Source organism: Cyprinus carpio, chromosome B6 (assembly GCF_018340385.1).
Source record: "Cyprinus carpio isolate SPL01 chromosome B6, ASM1834038v1, whole genome shotgun sequence".
NCBI lineage: Eukaryota > Metazoa > Chordata > Actinopteri > Cypriniformes > Cyprinidae > Cyprinus > Cyprinus carpio.
In genome coordinates this window covers 16879240-16900375 of record NC_056602.1, presented here as the reverse complement: position 1 = coordinate 16900375, position 21136 = coordinate 16879240, and the positions used below count along the sequence as shown (strand labels likewise).

Genomic DNA, 21136 nt, shown 5'->3' with positions numbered 1-21136 from the left:
AAGAAAAGCTCTGGTGAACATTTTAAATCTTCAAAAAAAAAAAAAAAAAAACACTTCTTCAAGTTTAGTTTTATCATTCATGATTATGCTGAACTCTGTTATATGGTAATAATACTGTTCAATGAACTCTGATATTGTTTATTACCCTTCACCTTTGTCTTTACTTTCTTATCACAGTATGTATGATAATATGAGAAGTGTTAATGTCACACGTCTCATATGCTGCACAAAAGTTTTCAGTAAAGAAATGCTATTGTTTTGATATCACTCTTGCATCCTTTTGAGGCACAGGCCATTTGTGTTGTCTGCCAGTATACTAACAGACTGTTGTAAAGGAGGTTTCATACTGAGATTCATAAAAGCTTGTTTGATTCCACCAACATCACGCCCCACTCTCGGTCACATGAGAGCAGAAATGTGTTTGTGCTATAACTGCCCTGTCTAAGACAATGCGTTCATCTCAGCATGGGGTCTTGGCTCTTCTCTGTCAGGATGTTTCTTCCACCTCTTTCTTAGAACAATACATGTCAAATCTCCAGTGGCCATGGGAGTCCATCCTGGCAGACAAATTCTCCAGCCACAATTCTTACGAACCTTAACACCTCTTCTGTGTGTACATTTTTGGGTGTTTTAGATGAATAAATCATCAAAACTCCTAAAGCGACCTCGATGGACTAGTGAACCAACACAGAAAACAAAAGCTCCTTTAATTGGCAAGAAATTATTTCCCTTTGTCGAGTCATCAGAGGGATTATGTGGTTTTATAATAGAAGAAAATCATGTAATATCCAGTGGGATTTGTCAAAATTAATGTTCAATTTTAACAAGATTAAATGTTGGCAAGTAACAAACTCAAAGCCCATGGGGGGTGTTGAAAAACACAGTAATAAGGGCAAGTATCAAGCTGTGAAATAAAAGTAAAGTTCATTCCACTCATGGCAGGGGTTATTTCCTCTGAAATCACCTTGTCCCCGCTCAAAGATCCACTCTTAGTCAGCTAAATCATATCTTACATCATTCAAGATATTTTGTGTCAACAGCTTTTAGTGGCAGATAAATGTAAAAGTTGAGTCTTAAAAGGGATACTCCACCCCAAAATGAAAATTTTGTCATTAATCACTTACCCCCATGTCATTCCACATCCATAAAAGCTTCGTTCATCTTCGGAACACAATTTAAGATACTTTGGATGAAAACCGGGAGGCTTGTGACTTTGCCATAGACTGCCAATTAAATAACAGTGTCAAGGTCCATAAAAGGTATGAAAGTCATCGTCAGAATACTCCATCTGCCATCAGACATGCAATCTGGGTTATATGAAGCAACGGGAACACTTTTTGTAAGCGAAGGAAACAAAAATAACGACTTTATTCAACAATTCCTTTGTCAACAGTCTCCTCTGTGTCTCTCCATATCACCGTGCTGCGTATGCTCTTCTGTGTCCTCTGCGCTACAAGAATCCGCTGTTTTCTTTCAAATCAAAGCTAAATATACATAGAAACAGCGCATCCTTGTGTCCCCGTCGCTTCACTGTTATTTATTTGGCAGTCTATGGGACAGTCACAGGCCTCCCGGTTTTCATCCAAAATATCTTAAATTGTGTTCCGAAGACGAACAAAGCTTTTTCGGGTTTGGAACGACATGGGGGTAAGTGATTAATGACAAAATTTTCTTTTTTTGGGGGCGGTGTATCCCTTTAACAACAACGGAAAATAGTTAACATAGCACTACTCAATTTTTAATCAAACAAGAGCCAAAAATCTCTTTTACTTAAAAATAATAATTATATAAATTAAAATAATAAATGTACATTTTTACATACATGTTCTTTCTAAAAATTCACACACATGCTATTAAAAGTTTGAGGTCAGTAAGATTTTTTTCATATATATAATTTTTTATATATATATATATATATATATATATATATATATATATATATATATATATATATATATATGCTTTCTATTTATTAAACTATCCTAAAAACAAGTATTATGGTTTCCACAAATATATAAACTCTTTTAAGGATCATGTGACACTGAAAACTGCTGAAAATTCATCTTTCATTAGGAATAAATTAAACCCTTAGCCCATTTAAAAAATATTAAATAATAAAAAAAAATCATATTATATCATATTTTTCATCAAATAAATGCAGCTTCGTTGAGCATAAGTGACTTTTTGAAAAACTTAACAAAAAAACTTACCGACCCCAAGCTTTTAAATTGTGGTAAATGCATACATTGCACACATTCAGGTGAGTATACTCTTATAGCATCCCTGCACATTATATAACAATAAGTCAACTTTAAAAGTCCAGTGTCATAGACATATCAACAATTTGATACCAATAAAATGGCCTCAAAGTTCAAAGTGCTTGCGTTTATTTCTGTTCATCAGTCGCTTTAGTGATTACATTAAATTCATTTAAATATACTGTATTTAGATATTCGGTTTGGTTTGGGGTCCTCAGATATAGAAGTTTTCTTTAAACAGTCAAAGATTTTAAGAAACTGTGTTAAGAGCCTTCAACGTCCTTCCATGGAGTGATGCACTTTATTATTAAAGATTCTCTGATTCATACGCTGGGTTGATCATGCCCTCATCCATACTCTCTTTAATTACACCAAGAAAGCCTTCATCTCTTGGATTGTTGTCAAAATGTCCTGTTTCTCCACTCTTAGGCACTTTGGCTTTGGGAGACCTGTAGCACATTAAGAGTAGTCCACTTGCAATGAGCAGGCAACCTGAACCGATCCCAATCCCAATCCCTGAACCCACTTCCTGTTTCACTGGAGCAGAAGGCAAGTAGAAGTCAGGCGGGAAGTCTATAGTGAGATTCGTCAGCACAGAATTCATATTCCAAAAGACGGGGACCAGCGAACACACTGCAGTTAGCCAGAACAAGGAACACGCCATCACAAAGGTCAATCTGACATGCCTGTTGTTAACCCCAAAGATGGCATTTCTCACCGCATGTCCCGCCACTAGGATTGCGAGCACCCCCACACCAACAGCAACCATGCAAAGCACCTGAGCGGCTGCTATTTCTGGTGGAGTGAATGAATCTGTAAGGCTGATGCTTTTGCAGATCTCAGCCGAATCCAAAATGTGGCTGTTGAAACAGACCCGCCACACTCCCACCCAGGCCAATCCTCCGGTGATGACCGTCTGATTGTCCACGTACCATATCCTCCAGTCGTTCACCCCAGAAATGGAGGCCGTCATTATCCATCCTACAAACCCAAGCACTAGACCTGCAAACTGCCAATGGACTGTCTGGGGAAGGTAAGCCATTGCTAAAACTGCTGAGTCCCGACACCAGGAGGTGATGAATATTTCCTCCTCAGGTCTGCACACTGTCCTTCAGGAGCATGGCTACATCGCAGCAATGTCACTTATGTTTTATTTTAGATTATAGAAAATATATTTTCTATTTTAATTCTATTCTATAGGGTAGGTGTGATGGGGTGGAATTCATTAATTAAATCAGCAACTACTATCATTAAAAGTCTGGGATCAGTAATTTATTTTATTTATATATATATTTTTATTTTTTAATTAGTTTTATGTTTGATAGTGAAATTTGTTTTTAACTGTTACAAAATATTATATTTAAAATGCTGTTCTTTTGGACTTACTATTCATATATGACATCCCCCACCCCACCCCACACCAATACAAGAAATACAACAAAAAAATGATGATAAGAAATGTTTCACTAGCACCAAATCAGCATTATAGAATTATATAAGAATTATGTGACACTGATGATTGGAGTAGTGACTGCTGGAAATTTAGCTTTATTACTGTTTTAATGTATTTTTGATCAAATTCGTACCCTTGGTGAGATAAAAAAAAAAAAAAAAACATTAAATCATATTTAAAAAATTAAAGATCATTAAAGATTGCCAACCAAACCTTTAAATGGAAGAGCATATTTTCATGTAAAAATGCATTTATACTGTGTCGGAAATATAGTTAGCATGATATGTAGACAACGTGGTAAATGAATTAATTAAAAATTATAATAAAAGTAAACAATTGACTTTTATATTGTAATTGTACAAAAGCAAAAAAAAAAAAAAAAAAAATAATAATAAAAAAATAAAATAAAAAAAAAATGCCAAAAGAGAGTAAAATATTTAATTGATATTTAGAAAAGTAAAAAGGCATTTTTCTATTGAAAGCTGTAGAAAAGGATATGATTATTTTTCCAGGGCCATCAATAAAAAAAAAATTAACAGTTAATCTCATGATTTCCGACCAGTCAGCACAAAGTAGACATACAGTAAAATAACTGTTAAACTGTATATGGAAATTTTCCATGGACCACAAACACGCACTTTTTTTATGGCCTTTTGTACCTTTAACAATATGACATTAAAGACAAGACAGGAAAATACAGGAAGAAAGCAAGGGGAATGGGACAGGGACATGACGCAAGCCGGACTGAAACCTGCGTCCCTCAGTGCCACAGCCTTCTTGACATTACACAAAACAAGTAAATGTTTGGAATATACAAAGTGCTTCCTTTGGACACAAAAGGTCAAAGTCAAGCAACCCTTTCAGACTGAAGAAAATGCTTTTCACATGTGTAAAAAAAAATTGTGGTGACGAGCGATGTTTCCAGAGGGAGGAAAAAGGACACAGCAAGGTTATGCATTTGAGACCAAACAAAGAAGGAAGAAGAGGACAAGAAGAGAGAGAGAGAGAGAGAGAGAGAGAGAGAGAGAGAGAGAGAGAGAGAGAGAGAGAGAGAGAGAGAGAGAGAGAGAGAGAGAGAGAGAGTGAGAGAGAGAGAGTGAGAGAGAGAGAGAGAGAGAGAGAGCCCTAATATTTCCTGCCTGGCTCCCTGCACACCTGGGGTTGCGGAATGTTCCAGGATAAGCTGAAAGGTCATTTACAATAATCAGTTTCTTTACGCACAGGAATCAGAGATGGCGACAAATTAATAGAGCTTTCAAGCTTTTTTTTTTTTTTTTTTTTTAATACTATGCCAACTCCCACCCCCAGTAAATGACTCCCCATTATTACTGCCTAATATATTAAATATATGCCAAAATATGTCATATTTATTGTTGCAAAATGTATTGAGCAGTCAGTTGTTCTATAACCTTATATGACCTTTTTGGTATTTCCAGCAGTTTCTCAAGCTCTTGTTAATAAACTTCACAGTCAACATTTGTGTGAAGCCGATTGATAAAGTAGGTTATATAGGCTAGTCTATACATTCTTCGAAATGTCAATAAATAAAACACAAACTGTGCTTACCTGTGATATGTTTTGAGCTCCGGAGGATCTTCTAAACTGTAAATCACTTCATCTAAAATACAGGATCCTCACCTGTGCCCCTCAAGCGAAGCGAGTGGAAATGACTACTTTGAGAACTGACAAGTACAAGTCAAACACAACTGTGGTTAATGATTAATGCAGCATATCCAATAAATGGATAAGAGAGGGCGGGGAGGATCAGTGCAAAACAATGAAAAGTTACTATACTGTTAGCATAAACTTGTGTATTGGTTAGGCATATCCAGATGGTCAGTTGAACATGAGTCATGACGTAGGTGTTCTGTGGAATATTCATTGAGAACGTCCCTGAATTGTATGCGTGTTCACGTTATAATGTAACGTTATAATGTATAGTCACATTTGCGTAGGTATGCATTATTATATATATGTATTTTTATATCATATTCCAAAAATATCAGTAAAACTTGAAAACCTTGCATAATTTTTTTTTTTTTTTTTTTAAGTTTCTTCATCTTAAATCACATAGGCCTAGGCTATTTTTTCATGCTGCTCCAGCTAATGCACATGCGTTTTGGAGTAAACATCAAAAAGCAGATAATTTTTTCTATTACTGTTTTCAGATTTGTTTGTAATTATGTTGAAATATACTGAACGCCATAATATTATGTAAGTTGCGCCATTATTTTGCTCAACCACTATCGGGCGAGTTTGACATGCCAAAGTCTCTTTCCTGATTGGCCAAGGCAATAAGACTATTGGCTATCTTAAGTTAAATATTAGGTGATCAGAGCTATTCAGATAAAACAATGATTGCTTAGAGAATCAAGAAATAGAAGGATTGAATCAATACAAGTTTAAATTGCTTTAGTGATACACATAATGTTGTAGGAACATGCCAGTGTAATTACACTAAAACTTCATTCCTTTAATCTGGATTATGGAAATTTCCAACTCAATTTAAAGTTTAGCACCTAAAAAATTAATAATGATATTTATTGATTTAAAATGATGTAGGCTACACTTACTTTAGATGAGAGGAAATGTTATATTAGTGTTTTTTTTCAGTTTGTTTGTCAGTTTTGTTTGTAGAATAAGTTAATCTTGATTGACAAATACATGTGCTATTTCTACAATAATACACTGAAAAAAATTCAGTTAAAAAAATTTAGGGTAATGATTCACATCCATGTTTTTTAATTTGAGCCAATGAAAAATAAATAACTTAACCTTAGGGCAAGTTATTTATTTTTCATTGGCTCAAGTTAAAAAATATAGATGTGAATTGTTACCCTAAATATTTTTATTTGGATGAATAAAACCATTTTTTTTTTCAGTGTATTGGAAAACAATGAATTTGTGCCACACTGCATCCATGCAATTGTCAGTATAAAGCAAAAAAGAATAAAATTCAGCATGACTATCAAGTAATACATGCTGTCTTTTCTACGCAATGCATCTTTTATGAAAAAGATTTGACACTGAAATATAATAATTACAAGGAACAAAGTTAATACACTCATGATACGGCTTTTCAATATCTATCTGCAAAATTGTTACTACTTACTATATTACATGTTGTTTAAGTTGCTGTGTAAATGTACAGGACATTTTAGACAGGAATATGATGCATTTTTTTCCCTCCGAGTATATGCATTTTGAGTCTCCTCTGACCACATAAAAAACCCTAAAACCACAAATGTGACCCTAGACCATAAAACCAGTTATGAGTAGCATAGGTATATTTGTAGCAATAGCCAGTTTGTTTAGATGATTTAAAAATTGACCCTTTTGACTGGTTTTGTGGTCCAGGGTCACAAATATCTTACAGATGGAATTATAAATGACACAAAGACATGACGTGGAATAAAAGGCAGCTGGTATTTTATAGACAAGCACAGAATCCTTAGTGAAATAATATTATATCGTTTAGGCAAGTCTTTCAGAATACTTACAGTCAAACCTAATTTTGATGTTACAATGCATTGTATGGTGATATATCATACATTCATCTATAAAAAGCGTGCAGACTAAAGTGGTAGTTTGCTTGACTAAAATGAAGCGAAAGAGTACAATTCTAGCCTATTCTAGTTATATACAAAGGTTCAAAAGGCTAAAATAAATTACTAAAAATATCATTGAATTATTTTTTAACATGACCAGGGTAGTGACACATGTCATTTGAAATAATGCACCATCAAAAAGTCATTTTTGGAAGTTAATTACAACCTCCTGGTGTAAATAGAAACGGCTTACATGTGCAAAGCTTTATGCCACCGGGATTTGAGTGTATGTTTGAATCACAAAAATTTGCATTGGTGTTCAGGCATAAACATTTTGTGGTGTCTTTCATTGCCCTCTAGAGGTTACAAAGATACAGCACAGTGAGTGACCATTGCATTTACATAGAGAGTGTCAAGTTTTGAGAGCACATTGGTGCAAAAAGGGCGTGATCTATTTAAACCGATGTGGGGGAAAAATTAAAAGTGTCTTTAAATATTATTATTTCACCATATAATTCTATGGGTCGTGTAACGTCATGAAAGTATAAGATCAGCTGACAGGTGATTTGGTCAAATCATGATCTAAAAGTGCCCAGCACTTTCACAGTCTTCATGAGTCTTGCCAAAATGCTGTCTGCTGGGGCAGACAAGAAGCACTCAATATATGACCAGAATGCAATTCCATTGGCAGTAAATGGACCACATTAAGTACTGCTTTGGAACCCTGTTATTTAGGGTGACGTCAAGCGAGTTGCTCTGGATCACTGCATAAACGTTTTTTAAGTCCTCAGTTGGTTGTCCTCTGGTCCATTGGGAGACTGTCCATCAGACACTTAAGCTGCTCCTCCCCCAGTTTGATCTTGTCCTCGAGCTTGCGCTGCTCAATAATAAGGGCAGACTTCATCTTCACAAAGTGCTCATAGTCAGCCATATTCTCTTCTGACAGGTAGCTCGCCAGGATGTCGTAGACGACCCGTTCTCTCCTGTCAAGGTTCTCCTTCAGCTCCTTGGCATCCTCATGTTGACGGATCAGCAGTTTGCGTTTCTCTGTCAGTGTACGCTGAAGAAAGATGATGAACATTTTCAACAAAAGAATAATTCAATCAAAATTATTATTTTATCTTTAAATGCAAAGCACCTTGTAAATGTTTTGGCCATGAATGTGTGTGTGTGTTTGTGTGTGTATATAAATATATATATATAAATATATATATGTATATATATATATATATATATAAATATATATATGTATATATATATATATATATATATATATATATATATATATATATATATAATTTGCAGTGTGTGTATATATATATACCGTATATATATACACACATGTTTTTGTGTGTGTGTCAAACATGAATCTATATACAAATGAGTTCAATTTAATTATCTGGTAGCCCATTTAAATCTATATAAAAGCTATGATACTAGAATAGTAATGTAATTTATACCATGGTACTCAGTTATTACCATTTTCCATAGTACCAATTTAAGGCTCTACGGATTAAGATTGTAAGGAAACAGTAAAGGATAGGGGAAGAAAAAAAAACAGGATCTGGAAGTGGTGTGAGCTGGACTAGTCGGATTCGTCTGTCTCAGCAGTAGGCCATATCTTTGGCATAACATGCTACTTTTATGTTAATGCCGTTTTCCAGCCTTCATAATATTCTGTGTTCTTTTTCAGCCTATTTTCTTATGCTTTTTGAAACTCTTAATTCTGGACGTCATTCCTCCACAACATCAATCCTGCTTTCCCAAATCCCTTTTTTTTCACTCTCACCCTCTCCTCCAGTGAAGCGTCTTCCTCCAGGCTGTTCAGGGCATTCTCTACTCTGGCCAAGCGTCCAGACAGAGACAGCAGAAGGTTGACCACTTTATCAAGATCACCAACGAACATACGGAACTTTTCGAGTTCATTAGGCTTGCAGACACCCTGTACGATGGCCTCCACATCCTCTCCAAGAGCGTTGTTGTCTTGCACGTCCTCCTGTAGACTCTCCTGAGCTTCCCTCAGCACCTGCAACTTCTTGCTGAGACTGTCAATCAACTCATGCTGCAATGAGAAAGAAAACAAAGAACAAAGTCACTTGATACAATGGACTAGTAAGAAGTATCTGACTGTATCACAGATGTGTTGCTACAGCATGTTAGTACCTTCTTGCTGGCAAGATCACCTTCATTGTCCTCCTCCAGCTCCTCCTCTGAGTTGTGTTCCACACTCTGTTCCTGCATGTCCTTCATCTTAATCAACAGCTCTGCTTTGGGTGCAGATGTACTGTAGTAGGTTGAATTAGTCACTAAAGCAGTGGCTGCCACTAGGCTCTCCTCCTCTTTCCTGAAAACCCACAGATGACTTTTATGAGAAACATGAATTGATCATAATGGAACCAAACACCACAGAATAACATGTGACAAAAACAAACAAACTGTGAAGATCTGTTTGCCCAAACAATGGCAGATATGAGTGTTTAATAATAATTATTTTTGCTAATCAGTTTCAGTGACTTCAGATTTATACAAAGTCTGCCAGATTGCTAGATGAGTTAGTGCCTCAGATCTGCAACAAGAAAAATAAACCATGCTTATGAATCATAACTTGAATGAGGAAGTAGATTGGACAGGCTACAATATCTTTCTCAGGTTTTTTTTTTCTCAATTAAAACCACATGGGTAGGGCTCAACAGCAATCCTGACCTACTGATTAAAAATAATAATAAATGAAACATCAAACATACAAGTTCAATCTGTCTTCCTTCTGTATAAGTTTGTAATTAAAGGGATAGTTCACCCAAGAATTCTGTCATTAATTACTCACCCTCATGTCGTTCCAAACCCGTAAGACCTCCGTTCATCTTCAGAACACAAATTAAGATATTTTTGATGAATTCTGAGAGCTATTTGACCCTCCCATAGACAGCAAGGATCCTACCATGATCAAACATAGTAAGGACATCGTTAAAATAATCCACGTGACATCAGTGGTTCAACCATAATTTTACAAGAATACTTTCTGTTCGCAAAGAAGACTAAAATAACAACTTCATTCAACAATTCGTCTCCGCCGCATCACCCTGGCACCATTTTGGAGAGTATCACAGATAAACAACGTATGCTGTTCTGTGTCAGATGCACCACATGGATACGTTGTTTATGTTTTGATCTGAACGTAAACAATGTATCCGCGTAAATATGTTGCATATGTTGTTTACGTATGCGATACTCTCCAAAATGGCATCAGGATGACGCGGAGGAGACAAATTTTTGAATGAAGTCGTTATTTTTGCTTTCTTTGCACACAAAAAGTATTCACGTAGCTTTGTAAAATTACGGTTGAACCTCTGATGTCACATGGATTATTTTAACGATGTCTTTACTACCTTTCTGGACCTAAATCATGGTAGGATCCTTGCTGTGTATGGGAGGGTCAGAGAGCTTTCAGCATTCATCAAAAATATCAATTTGTGTTCCGAAGATGAACGGAGGTCTTAAGGGTTTGGAATGACACGAGGGTGAGTAATTAATGACACAATTTTCATTTTTAGGTGAACTATCCCTTTAAGGGTAAATTCCTAGAATTAACAAGTACATTTTTTTTAAACTGAGGAAATAGGAATACAGAAATACTGACTTCTCCACAGAGTTGCGAGGAGAAAGCTGTTTAGGTGCAGCTTTCCTGCGCTGTTGGGCCTCTTCCAGTAGCTGCTCTCCTTGAGGGAAAATCCCCTCCATCAGATCCATGGTGGTCTTCATCTTACTCAGGTCTAAAATGTCCACTAAGGACTTGTCCTTGTCCATTATGTCTCTAGCAAGCTCCTTTCTTTTTTCGTCATCTTCTGACCGTGAGGGATGTGAAGACACTCCGTTGCTGCTTTGATCAGATGAAGGGGCTGTCTGCTGGCCATGTAATGCATAAGATACTGGGTTCACATTGGTTTGTGGACCCTGGTCTTTTAGAGGGCCCATATCTGCTTCTCTCGGATCAGGTCCCTGGTCCTTTTCCCTGGTGTAAGTACAGAACAGAGAGTATGATTGATCCGGGTTTCCCAAACTCTGAAGAGGAGTTCCTCCAGGTCCTTGAGAGCTGACAGGGGTCTCGATGGGCAGGTCGAGATATTGTCGACTTTCTTTTTGGGTGTCACTCTCAGAGTGGACAATCTTAATTGGAACTTTCTTCACTGACGTGTTCTCAACTTTAACTTTATCCATCCTGGTAAACAACGATGAAAACAGAAGAGTGTTATGGTGAATGAAAGAAATGCAACAGAAAAACTAGGTAACTAGGCAAAAGAATAAACACAAGGACAGGAAAAACAATTTTCATGGGTATAATCTGTGTAGAAAAACATGAAATGTGATCATTTACTTCAGGCTAGTAGGCTCTGCATACAGGAAAACAAGAAATGTCAGTTCCTGTGACCAAATCCATGCATATAGTTAAGAATCATACAACAATGTCACTATAACCCAAATGTCCAGTTCAAAACCTTGGTCTTCCCCAGGCTGTAAGATTACTAAAACATTGCCATATTCCAGCAAAAACAAAGCACCAGAAATGATATTCTTTAACAGTCTTTAGTCAAGGCTGGGGGGTATCCCTCTTATGACTGATCTGAAGAACTGCAGCACACATGGACAATTTGCAGTAAGGACACGTATGAATAAGCCCCTTGTATGTGCATGAATACAATAAAGAGACAGTTAGAGAAGCACTGTCATTAAATTACTGGGCTGTAGGGAGAGTTTCCAGTGATGGTTTTAAGATTGCAGCTGAGAGGAGCCCAGCTGTGGTTTGCCAGTGAAAATCTCCCTGAATTCCAGCACAGACCTGAAAGAATTCCTGAACGGCGGAATTTAACTCTAAACACACAAAGTCTTACCTTCCAGGAGCTTCATCCTGTATGGAGACGGAGACAGGGGGCTTGTCAGTCAGCCTCTGGGGAGCAAACTGGGGCGAGGGCGAACGCTGGCCCTCCATGGTGGGCTGGGTCGGGCCAGCGGTTTGTTGGGTGGGCAGGACAGCTGGAGGGGGAGGAGGTGGAAAGGGAGGAGGCACAAGCTCTTGTTGTAGCTCCTCCTCCCTGGTTGGCCCTTTGCTGTGCTGCTCAGAACCCTTCCAGGGAACAGGGACTGAAAGAGGGGCAAAGCTTTGATTGCTAACAGCAGAAAGTGAGGCCAAGACTCCTCCTCGTGATCCAGGCTGGACCTCCTGAAATTTGCTAAGAGGAGGAGGTGTGCCCTCAGGGCATTTGTACTTCTCCAGATGGGGCAAGAGAACAGAGCTCTTGTTTTTGGAGAGGGCTGACGGTTCACTGCGATTGCTATGGTCAGAGAAATGCTGTGCAGTTTTATGATGACTGGATGAAGGTTCTAAAGCCTTTTTCTCCAGGTCTTCAGTCAAGGCCGAAGGAGGTGCTTCTGGTTTCTCCTCGCATATGAGTTCACTGTATCCTTTCTCATTTAACCTAAGAAAACAAAGGAGAAATGCTTTGAAGTAAAATTCTCAATCCACCAATGCACACAACCAAAGAAGATTTATCAAAGGCCCAGACTCTGAATGTATTTGTCCTTTTTGGCGCACAAAGCCTCACTGTGTTCAGCGTAAATCGATAGGCAGGCAGACATTTCTCCCACATTTCACCATCTCTCCATGGTAACTCCCAGGCTGGCTGTCATACCCAGCATATTTCTGTTCCCACAAGCCTGTCATGCTGTGGAGAATGAATGATCTTTCCCCTGCAGCAACTGGCAAAGAGAACGCTTTTCCCTTCTTAATCTTGATTGTTTTTTTTTAATGTTTTTACTCTCTTCCTTGTCTAGTTCGATTTATGGTGGGCAGAGAGGAATAAGGTGACTCTTGTTCCAATATTTTATATAAAATAACTTGCGAAAGAAAATATTATATTACTGTAATATTACAACAACCTATGAAAGTAATATGATGCTATTTCAAGTTTTAAAGTTTTCCTTTCTCTTTGGAGTGTTACAAGCTGTTCGTGCATAGATAAGATCCCTAAAGTTGCAAAGACTAAAGTCTCAAACCCAAAAAGATATTCTTTATAAAAGTTAAGACTCGTCCACACCCTCCTAAAACGCCTAGTATAAACATGCGTCTATGTCACTGTGTTGGAAGATTTGCATAACACCGCCCAAATGTTCACGCAAAGAAAGAAGCCGTAACTTTGATTCTCGCTGTAGTATTGTTGCCGCCACCGCCGCCATGTCGTGGACATGTTGTTTCTCATTGTGAGGCCTTCCAAAAGAGGACACAACTAGAAATCAGTGGTTAAGTTGTATTTACAACACTGTTCCAGAACAGTTCAACCCTAATATTCAGATGTGTGCAATGCATTTTACGGAGTACTGTTTCCTGAACCTGGGAGAGTAGCCTACAATGTGTCTGTGCACAAAGGCTGTTTCTATAAAGTGGGGCAATTCCAACTTTGCAAGGACAGTCTGGGGCTTCTGACTCACAGTCTGTAAGTACGTTTTCATATTTAAAGAATTTGCCACTGATGATTCAATCGCGGTTTTGAGCAGTGAAGAGCAGCGCTTGTTGTTTGTTGCCTCTCAGATCACAAATGCAGACATGGTTTTGGTTTACACGGGGCGATACGCAATGCAAAGCGTAAAAACAGTATTATAATCAGTAGTCATTATAGTCAGTAATTATGTCACCACTGGACGCAACAAATGTTTCATTTGTAATGGGTTTTATTGGTTTTGTCTCGTCGCGCCACTTGAGGTATTCAGCCAATCACAACGCACTGGATAGCTGGCCAATCAGGGTACACCTCGCTTTTCAGAACGATGAGCTTTTTAAAAAATCTCGTTTCAGAGCAACAATCATGTACAGTATGTGGAAAATAATGTGTTTTTTAACCTTCAACCACATAAACACATTGCATTACAACAAATACACAAAATAATGTTCTTTTTAGCAACATCATATGACCCCTTTAAATATAAATGTATTTCTTTACAGTCTTAGCAAGCCACCTATTGCAGATGTCTATCAGGGATGGGTGGTCTGACGGTATATATTTATACCATGCAACATTAGACGTGTCAACTGATAGAGATTCTACTGTACAATTTATAATAATTTTGTTGATACCTCCCACCATCAATATGTGCAAAGCAATTATACAAATTAAAAAAATCTACTGAACTGCCCAGATAACACGGTATACTGAATTACCTGCTAGGTGTATAGAACCAGTGGCTGTGCTCCAAGGAAAAAGATATAAAGAAGTAGTGAATAGTTGTAGAATGGTTAGTGCTTATACTACAGTTGAAAAGTTTATGGTCTGTAAGATTTTTAAACAGTTTAAGTGTCTTATGCTCACTTATGCTTTATTTATTTAATCAAAATACAGTAATCTCATAAAAAAACATAACTTAAAATTGCAGTTTTCTATTTTATTTTAAAATGTTATTTATTTCTGTGATGGCAAAGCTGAATCTTGATTCAGAAATCACTGTAATATGCTGATTTAGTGCTTAAGAAACATTTGTTATTATCAATGTTGAAAACAGTGGTTAATATTTTTGTGGAAACCATTTTTCAGTTTCATGAATATATGAATATAAATAAAGAACGGCATTTTTTGGAATATTTATTTATTTTTGATCAAACTTATGATCAATATAATGCATCCGGGCTGATTTAACATTTCAATCTTGAAAAGCAAAAAAAAAAAAAAAATCGTACAGACCTAAAACTTTTGAAGGGTAGTGTACAAAAGGAAGACAAAAGGCAAAGTGCAGAAAAAAAAGAATGAAGGAAATACGTAGAAATATGCAGATGCAGAAATATAAAAGCATGAACTTTAAGTCATTCTCAGTGTTATCTGAAAAATGCTTTCATTTGCAGATGTCATTAGTATTGCTTGCATGCATGGGGTAATATTCAAGTAGTATGCAGGTTCTTTCTGATACTATAGTGTCTAACACATGCATTTGATCTCAACATGATCTGGCATGCAGAATGTCTCTGCTGTAATACAATGTAAGCTTTTGTCCACAACACCCCACCTATAATCAAACATCAGTCTCTTGCTAACTAACCTTGTTTGATAAAGTTCATATGACAAAACATCTACCAGTACTAGAAACGTCTAATGGAGAGACATACCAAACATTGCTCCATGTGGATAAGCAACTGTTTCATTGTTTACTAAGCATTTTACATGCAAACACTGACCTGCATTCACCTATTAAGTAAAAACAGAATGAAGACAAAACAAGTATCATTAACTGATAATAACTAAAAACTAAGAAAACACCTCTTATAATTAATCTTACAGAATCAGGATGACTCAAACCTCATCAGAAAGACTTCAAACAAAAAAAGTCCATAATCCAGGGACTCATGCTGCTGTCCATATAAAGCTGCTATAAAACAACTGAATAGCAATCCTTGCATTAAATATTAAACTTGACTGTATGAGAAGCAGCGCTCACCTCTGATGATTGGGAGTTCTCATCTTAGCAACAGGTGCTTCCTGGAGCCCTGAACATATGTAATCTCAACCTGGGTGGGGCTAAAATGCTTCTAGCTCAATTGAAATGTTTCCAACTGGATTTAGTCCACACTAGCTGTACTTACAAAAGTCAACAGTTGCAAAAGAGTTTTCTAACATTAGAAGTCTCTGTCAATGTCAGTCACTTACTGACATGAAGAATCCTTTCAGCTAGGACTTTCAGCTAGATTTTTATAATTGAGTTGTGCGTGTTTGCACGCAAGTAAAATGATTGGGTGGCAGACAGGAAAACTTTGACATTTAAACAACAATTTCTAAGAAAACTCATAGCGCTATGAAGTGAAGATGCAGGTCTATGGTATAATTCATAGTTTGCTCTCCACAGCACCTTAATTACAAGCAAGAATCAAGACAAAACCTTTTATAGGGGGCAATTTACAAGGCTTTGGATGATGGATGTTTGGCGGTAACATGCTTATTCAAGTTTGCCACTCCTTACGTCTACACATAGGATTCTAAGAGAACGACCCAGAGAAGCCAAAGGATGATATGCCTGAAAAGTTATGGTTATATAAATAGAAGAAGTTTAGATGAATATTATGATGGGTCAGGTAGGTCATCTGTTACACACACACACACACACACAACTGGAAGGTGTTTGTGACATTAGAAAATGATCTTGTTGCTGTTGCTTTGATAGACAGAGTCAAATTAATGGCAATGTAAACTGAAACTTTAATTAGCATCTCAAACATTGAGAGTACATATTCAATTTGTCCTGAATCACACTACTGGAGCCCCACCTAAAATTTTTGCATGTAAAAGGAATAACATCCCAGCCATCACTCTCTTATCCTTAAACTACATCTTTAAAGACATTGTTTCTTTCATTCTGTGTTTTCTAGATTATAGTAGGAGAAGTGATAGATAAGTGAGGATCAATTTAACGTTTCACAGGCTAGACATGAAAGGACATGCTTTCAAAACTTGCTGAGGTAACTGGAGGTCATTTCATGCCTAGCAAAACACACTATCAGGCTGCAAGTGTTCCAACAGTAGAATTGTTAAAACTGTAGCTTCACACAGTTAACGCTACTTCCTTTCTGTGCCAGTTAGATACATTATTCAAGCACACAATATACATAAAAGCCTTCTATTCTTCATTCAGATGGTTTTAAAATTCAGAATGTGTGGCATTATGAACTGGATTAAGCATTGAAGGGCTACCATTCATGCTTCTTACAGGATAAAATGCAATACCTACTAGATAACATAGCTATGTAGAGTAAAACTTGAATTAAATCTTATCTTTGTTTTTTTTTTGTTTTTTTTACAACTTTAAAATACTGAAATAAGTATAACGAAGTAGGAAGAGCAAAAATTTAATTTAGGCAATTTTACTCTTTGGCCTTAATATGAATGGACTTATTGGACACTTCCTATGTCACACTCACATGCCTACACCTCAAACCCATCTCGTTGTAACAAAGCCCAGTCAGTGAGGATAGCAGTGCTGTCACAGCTGGGCTAAATCCCAAAGCTGCAAGGACTATAAAGAGCCTACTGTTTGTCTTTGACCCAACGGGGGCTGACTGATGGCCCAACTGTGGATTTCTGTATGCAACAAGGTCAAGATCAGAGCCATTAGCACAGGAATAGTTTCACCGACACACTGACACAGTCTCAGCGAGGACTGTTGGCAATGGTATTTTTTACATTTCAAAGGGAAGAGTTGTTTGGGTTAGTTTCAAACAAGCCCAGAAGTATGACAATCTTGACAAAAAAGTTTGTTAAAAGTGAAAAGTGATATTTAATAAGCACATTAAAATTATGTATTATCTTTTTACTCTAACACAACTTGCAAGGCAATGGAAAAATAACAAAACAGCACTCACCTTGTACTATTCTTATCCTGTTCGCAGAGATTTTTCTCAGGCTTGGAATAGTCAGCTGACTTCTTTTCTTGAATTGGAAGTTTCTGGGAGGAATATAATGCACAAAAAACTTAACCTCCTCATTCATGTATTAATATATCTCAACTGCTGTTAACTTTGGCTATTTTATGACAATTGTCTCTTGTAATTATGGCCTTAGTTGGTTGACATGATTGTGTGATCTTACTTGCAACTTTCCTGGTCTGAGGGTGTGACTTTTAGTTTAATGTTTGACTAAGTTTCGTCTTTTATATTGCTATTCACTGGGGCTATATGTGAGACTCAAGTCACTTTTGATTTATAATGCTTTCTAAATAAAAACAAACTCTGCCTCGTGTTTAGTAAACGGTTTACAAAATTTGAACCGATATAACACCAGAATTAAAACACTGAAAACTGAGAGACTTCATTAAATATGAAATAACCGACCTGTCCATAGAATTCAGCAGAAGGGGAGGATCTAGATCTTTCATGCACACAGGTGGGCTTACTCCGTCTCTCATTTCCTGTATCAAGGATGTTATCAGCAGAGTGGTATCGTCCAGATACTCTTGGTTCAGCCGTTTTCCTTTGGATGTTCCATTTGGCCTCATACTCCGCAAAGGTGCCAAGTCGCTGTTGTTCTAGCATAGCTTGTCGGTTCACTGAGTGAGGGCCATCCTGACCTTCATTAAGGTGGTGTTCAGTGGGGGTTGAGCCTTCACTGTTACTCCGCCTTGCTGTGTCACTCTTTCCAGAATAGTGCATGCCTCCAGACTTGGACAGTCTGGAGTCTTCAGATATCTGCAGGTTTTGCTTTGGCATAGGCTTAGGGAAAGCTGGTTTCCCCACTGCCTCAAATAATCTGTGCCGATTTTCTAAGGGTGCAGCATTATCAGGCACACTGGAGCGCTCATAAGCTCCTACTTCATGAATTTTATCTGGCTCAGAAAAAGAGCGAACTTTCTTTTCTGCAGAAAACCGCTTGCGGCTGCCAATGCGAAGCACCTGATTACTCCCTGAGGTGGGTTTGGTAGGTGGGACCTCAGAGACACCTGGAAGCGGAGGTGTCTCTTTCCTAGTGGGACCCTCAGTACCTGGATGCTCAAGCAAGACTGGCTCTAGGTCTTTCCTCCTAAAGGATGTAGCCTGGAGGACTCTGGCTTGCGCTTCTTTCAGATGGTCTTTATAAGAGCTGGAAAAGCAGCCATCTGAGGAGGAAGAAGTTGTCCCAGTGGTCTTCCAGACTGCAGGCTCTTCTACAGCTTCAACTGGACTTTCCAAAGTGGCTGCGCTTCGACTCTTTTGAAGCTGGGCCCTCCTCATCTGGATCTCATTGCGCAAGGTGGTGGCAAATCTGTCACTTCGTTGTGCCTGTTTGCCACTCTGACTGTCAAGGTCTTCCTGTTGTGCATTTCCGCTGTTGATCTCATCTTGACAGTCCTCCACGTCAGTGCGCTCTTGGACCAGAGAATACAGCATTGGTGATTTCTGGGGACAAATCTTTGACTCGCTTTTAGTTGGAAAGGGTTGTTGTGAGTACTCTTTAAGATGGAGATGACCAGCACTTCTCCTGTGCTCGGGTTGCTTACTTGAGGTATAACTACCAGAATGCTCATCTGAGCTAGAAACTTGGTGTTGCTTTTGGCTCCCCGTCAATTGAGAAGGTTTTGTTAAATCAGATACATTCAAGGGATTACTCGGTGCAGAGAAAATGCGATGGTGGTTGTCACTTTGTTTGAAGGGGACATTGTTGTCTTTATGCTCTGTATCATAGTGCTGTGACTGATGTTGCAAATAGCGGTCTTTTGCTCCACCTTGAGAACCTATGGACATCCTGTCACGTCCACTGTGTGACATTTCTGAGACTGAAGAAGCTTTAGAGTCATCAACTCTCACTAAAGATGCCTGGGTCATTCCCTGAGCGATATGATGAGAGGTAACTCCAACATGACCGGACATTGATGCAGCTGGCCTTCTAGTTTGATTCTGGCTACTGAGTTGCATGTGGTTGTTTGTGGGCAGCTCCTGCATACTGCTGAAGTAGCCACTGAATGGAGGTTTCAGTGCTGGTATTGTCCTAGTTTGAGCGTGAAAAGTGCCCTCGTCGCTGTACTGCCGCGGATGGTATGGAACATGGGCATAGGACTGATGTCTATCTCTGACGTCTGTAGTTGATTGGGAGTATGTCTTGTCTGATGACATACGAGGTGGATACTGATGATGGGCATCAGATGAAATATAGGGATTTGAGGAATCATTTCTGGATGGCAGGTTATAATCGCGTCGGCCCTCAAGACCAGTCTCGTTGATTTGGTGAGACCTTTGTGTGCTTTCATGGGTCTCTCCTGTCTTTTGCAATGATTTTACCTGAGGCTTTAACTGGGCATGAACACCAAGGCCTTCAGAGGTGCCTGTGTTCAGACCCTTCTCATGAACCTTGGTAGCTGCAAAACTATCACTGCGTGTCGGTGGAGTAGGAGGTGGGGTGGAGGATACCATGTTTTTCTTCATATCTGGGACATGCCAGACAGGTCCAATACTTACTCTTCCAGAGCTTGAATGCCGAGCGCCTGGTTGTTCTTCGGCTTTTGGGATCTCATGGCTACCTGAACTTGAGAGATGCTGCAAGTATCCAAGCCTCTCATCTTGTCGTACCACTTCGCTTAGGCTTTGGCTATGTCTGCCATTGCTGTGCCTGCCACTTGAGTCCCACTGATTAATTTTGTACAGCATGTTCTCAGTGGATGCAGCGTTACTTTTGGACAGTGTGTAATCTGGGGTTCCTGAGCTTGTAGAAAAGGAGCTGTAAGCAGAGTCTCGTTTACCTCCGCCCAAATGTTCAATGCTGTTATTGTTGGACTTGCTTGGGGAAAGACGACCAGCTGTATAGGGATGTGCGCTATGCTCTAGGCTGTCCATACTCCCCAAAGAGCTGAACTGGTCAGATACTCTCTGTAGATTTGTTTGCTCCCAGCCAGTTGAGAGTTCAGAAGAGAATGAACTATGAAAAACAAACAAATGTTAAGTGTTTAGGCTGTAAATACTTGAAAATGCAACTGCAGTAAGCCATATCAAACGTTTCTGTCATTCAATGTATATTCGTAAAAGAAAAATAGAGGTCTTCATTCTGAAATCTTTACTGAAAGAAGCAAATAAACAGAAACTAATTATTTTCTGGTTCTCCAATTACCTTGCATCATATTTTGTTTGCCAGACTGGTGAGGGTGTGGACTGGTTTTTGGCTTCAGAGTGGCTCTCGTTGAACTTGGTCGCATGCCAGGAGTGAGGTCTACTCATGGGTTCATTTCTCCTGTGGGCAGCAAACAGGAAAGAGAGAAGGATGGAGAAAGATGTAGAACAGAGGAGGAAAGATTAAAAAACAAGGCAATAAAATGTTGCTTTGTGAACAGCTGCAAAACGAATAGCACACACAGATCACCAACCAGCACTACAACTATTCTGAAAGACA

At 38.3% G+C, this 21136-nt stretch overlaps 2 protein-coding genes across 9 annotated transcripts in view; both read right to left on the bottom strand.

Annotated features, from left to right (window-relative positions):
• Positions 1–1988: 1988 nt before the first annotated feature.
• LOC109071980 (claudin-34-like) lies at positions 1989–3409 on the bottom strand. Its single transcript, XM_019088271.2, has one exon. It carries the CDS (start codon positions 3298–3300, stop codon positions 2566–2568), a length of 735 nt encoding a protein of 244 aa, XP_018943816.1. The 5' UTR covers positions 3301–3409; the 3' UTR covers positions 1989–2565.
• Positions 3410–6950: 3541 nt separating this feature from the next.
• Positions 6951–21136, bottom strand: part of LOC109071981 (protein Shroom2-like) — a 47342-nt gene continuing 33156 nt past the window's right edge. For all 8 annotated transcript variants that reach the window (XM_042725929.1, XM_042725930.1, XM_042725931.1 and 5 more), the window contains 8 exons: positions 20858–20977; positions 18115–20668; positions 17647–17729; positions 12146–12730; positions 10897–11475; positions 9423–9603; positions 9049–9321; positions 6951–8319 (listed from right to left, as the gene is read on the bottom strand). In XM_042725929.1, the coding sequence (XP_042581863.1) occupies positions 8047–8319; positions 9049–9321; positions 9423–9603; positions 10897–11475; positions 12146–12730; positions 17647–17729; positions 18115–20668; positions 20858–20977 (4648 nt within the window). In that variant the 3' untranslated portion in view covers positions 6951–8046. The remainder of the gene's footprint in view (positions 8320–9048; positions 9322–9422; positions 9604–10896; positions 11476–12145; positions 12731–17646; positions 17730–18114; positions 20669–20857; positions 20978–21136) is intronic.

What these genes read in the sequence shown, in the direction of transcription:
- LOC109071980 (XM_019088271.2), bottom strand. Translation starts at nt 3,300, where the DNA reads ATGGCTTACCTTCCCCAGACAGTCCATTGGCAGTTTGCAGGTCTAGTG.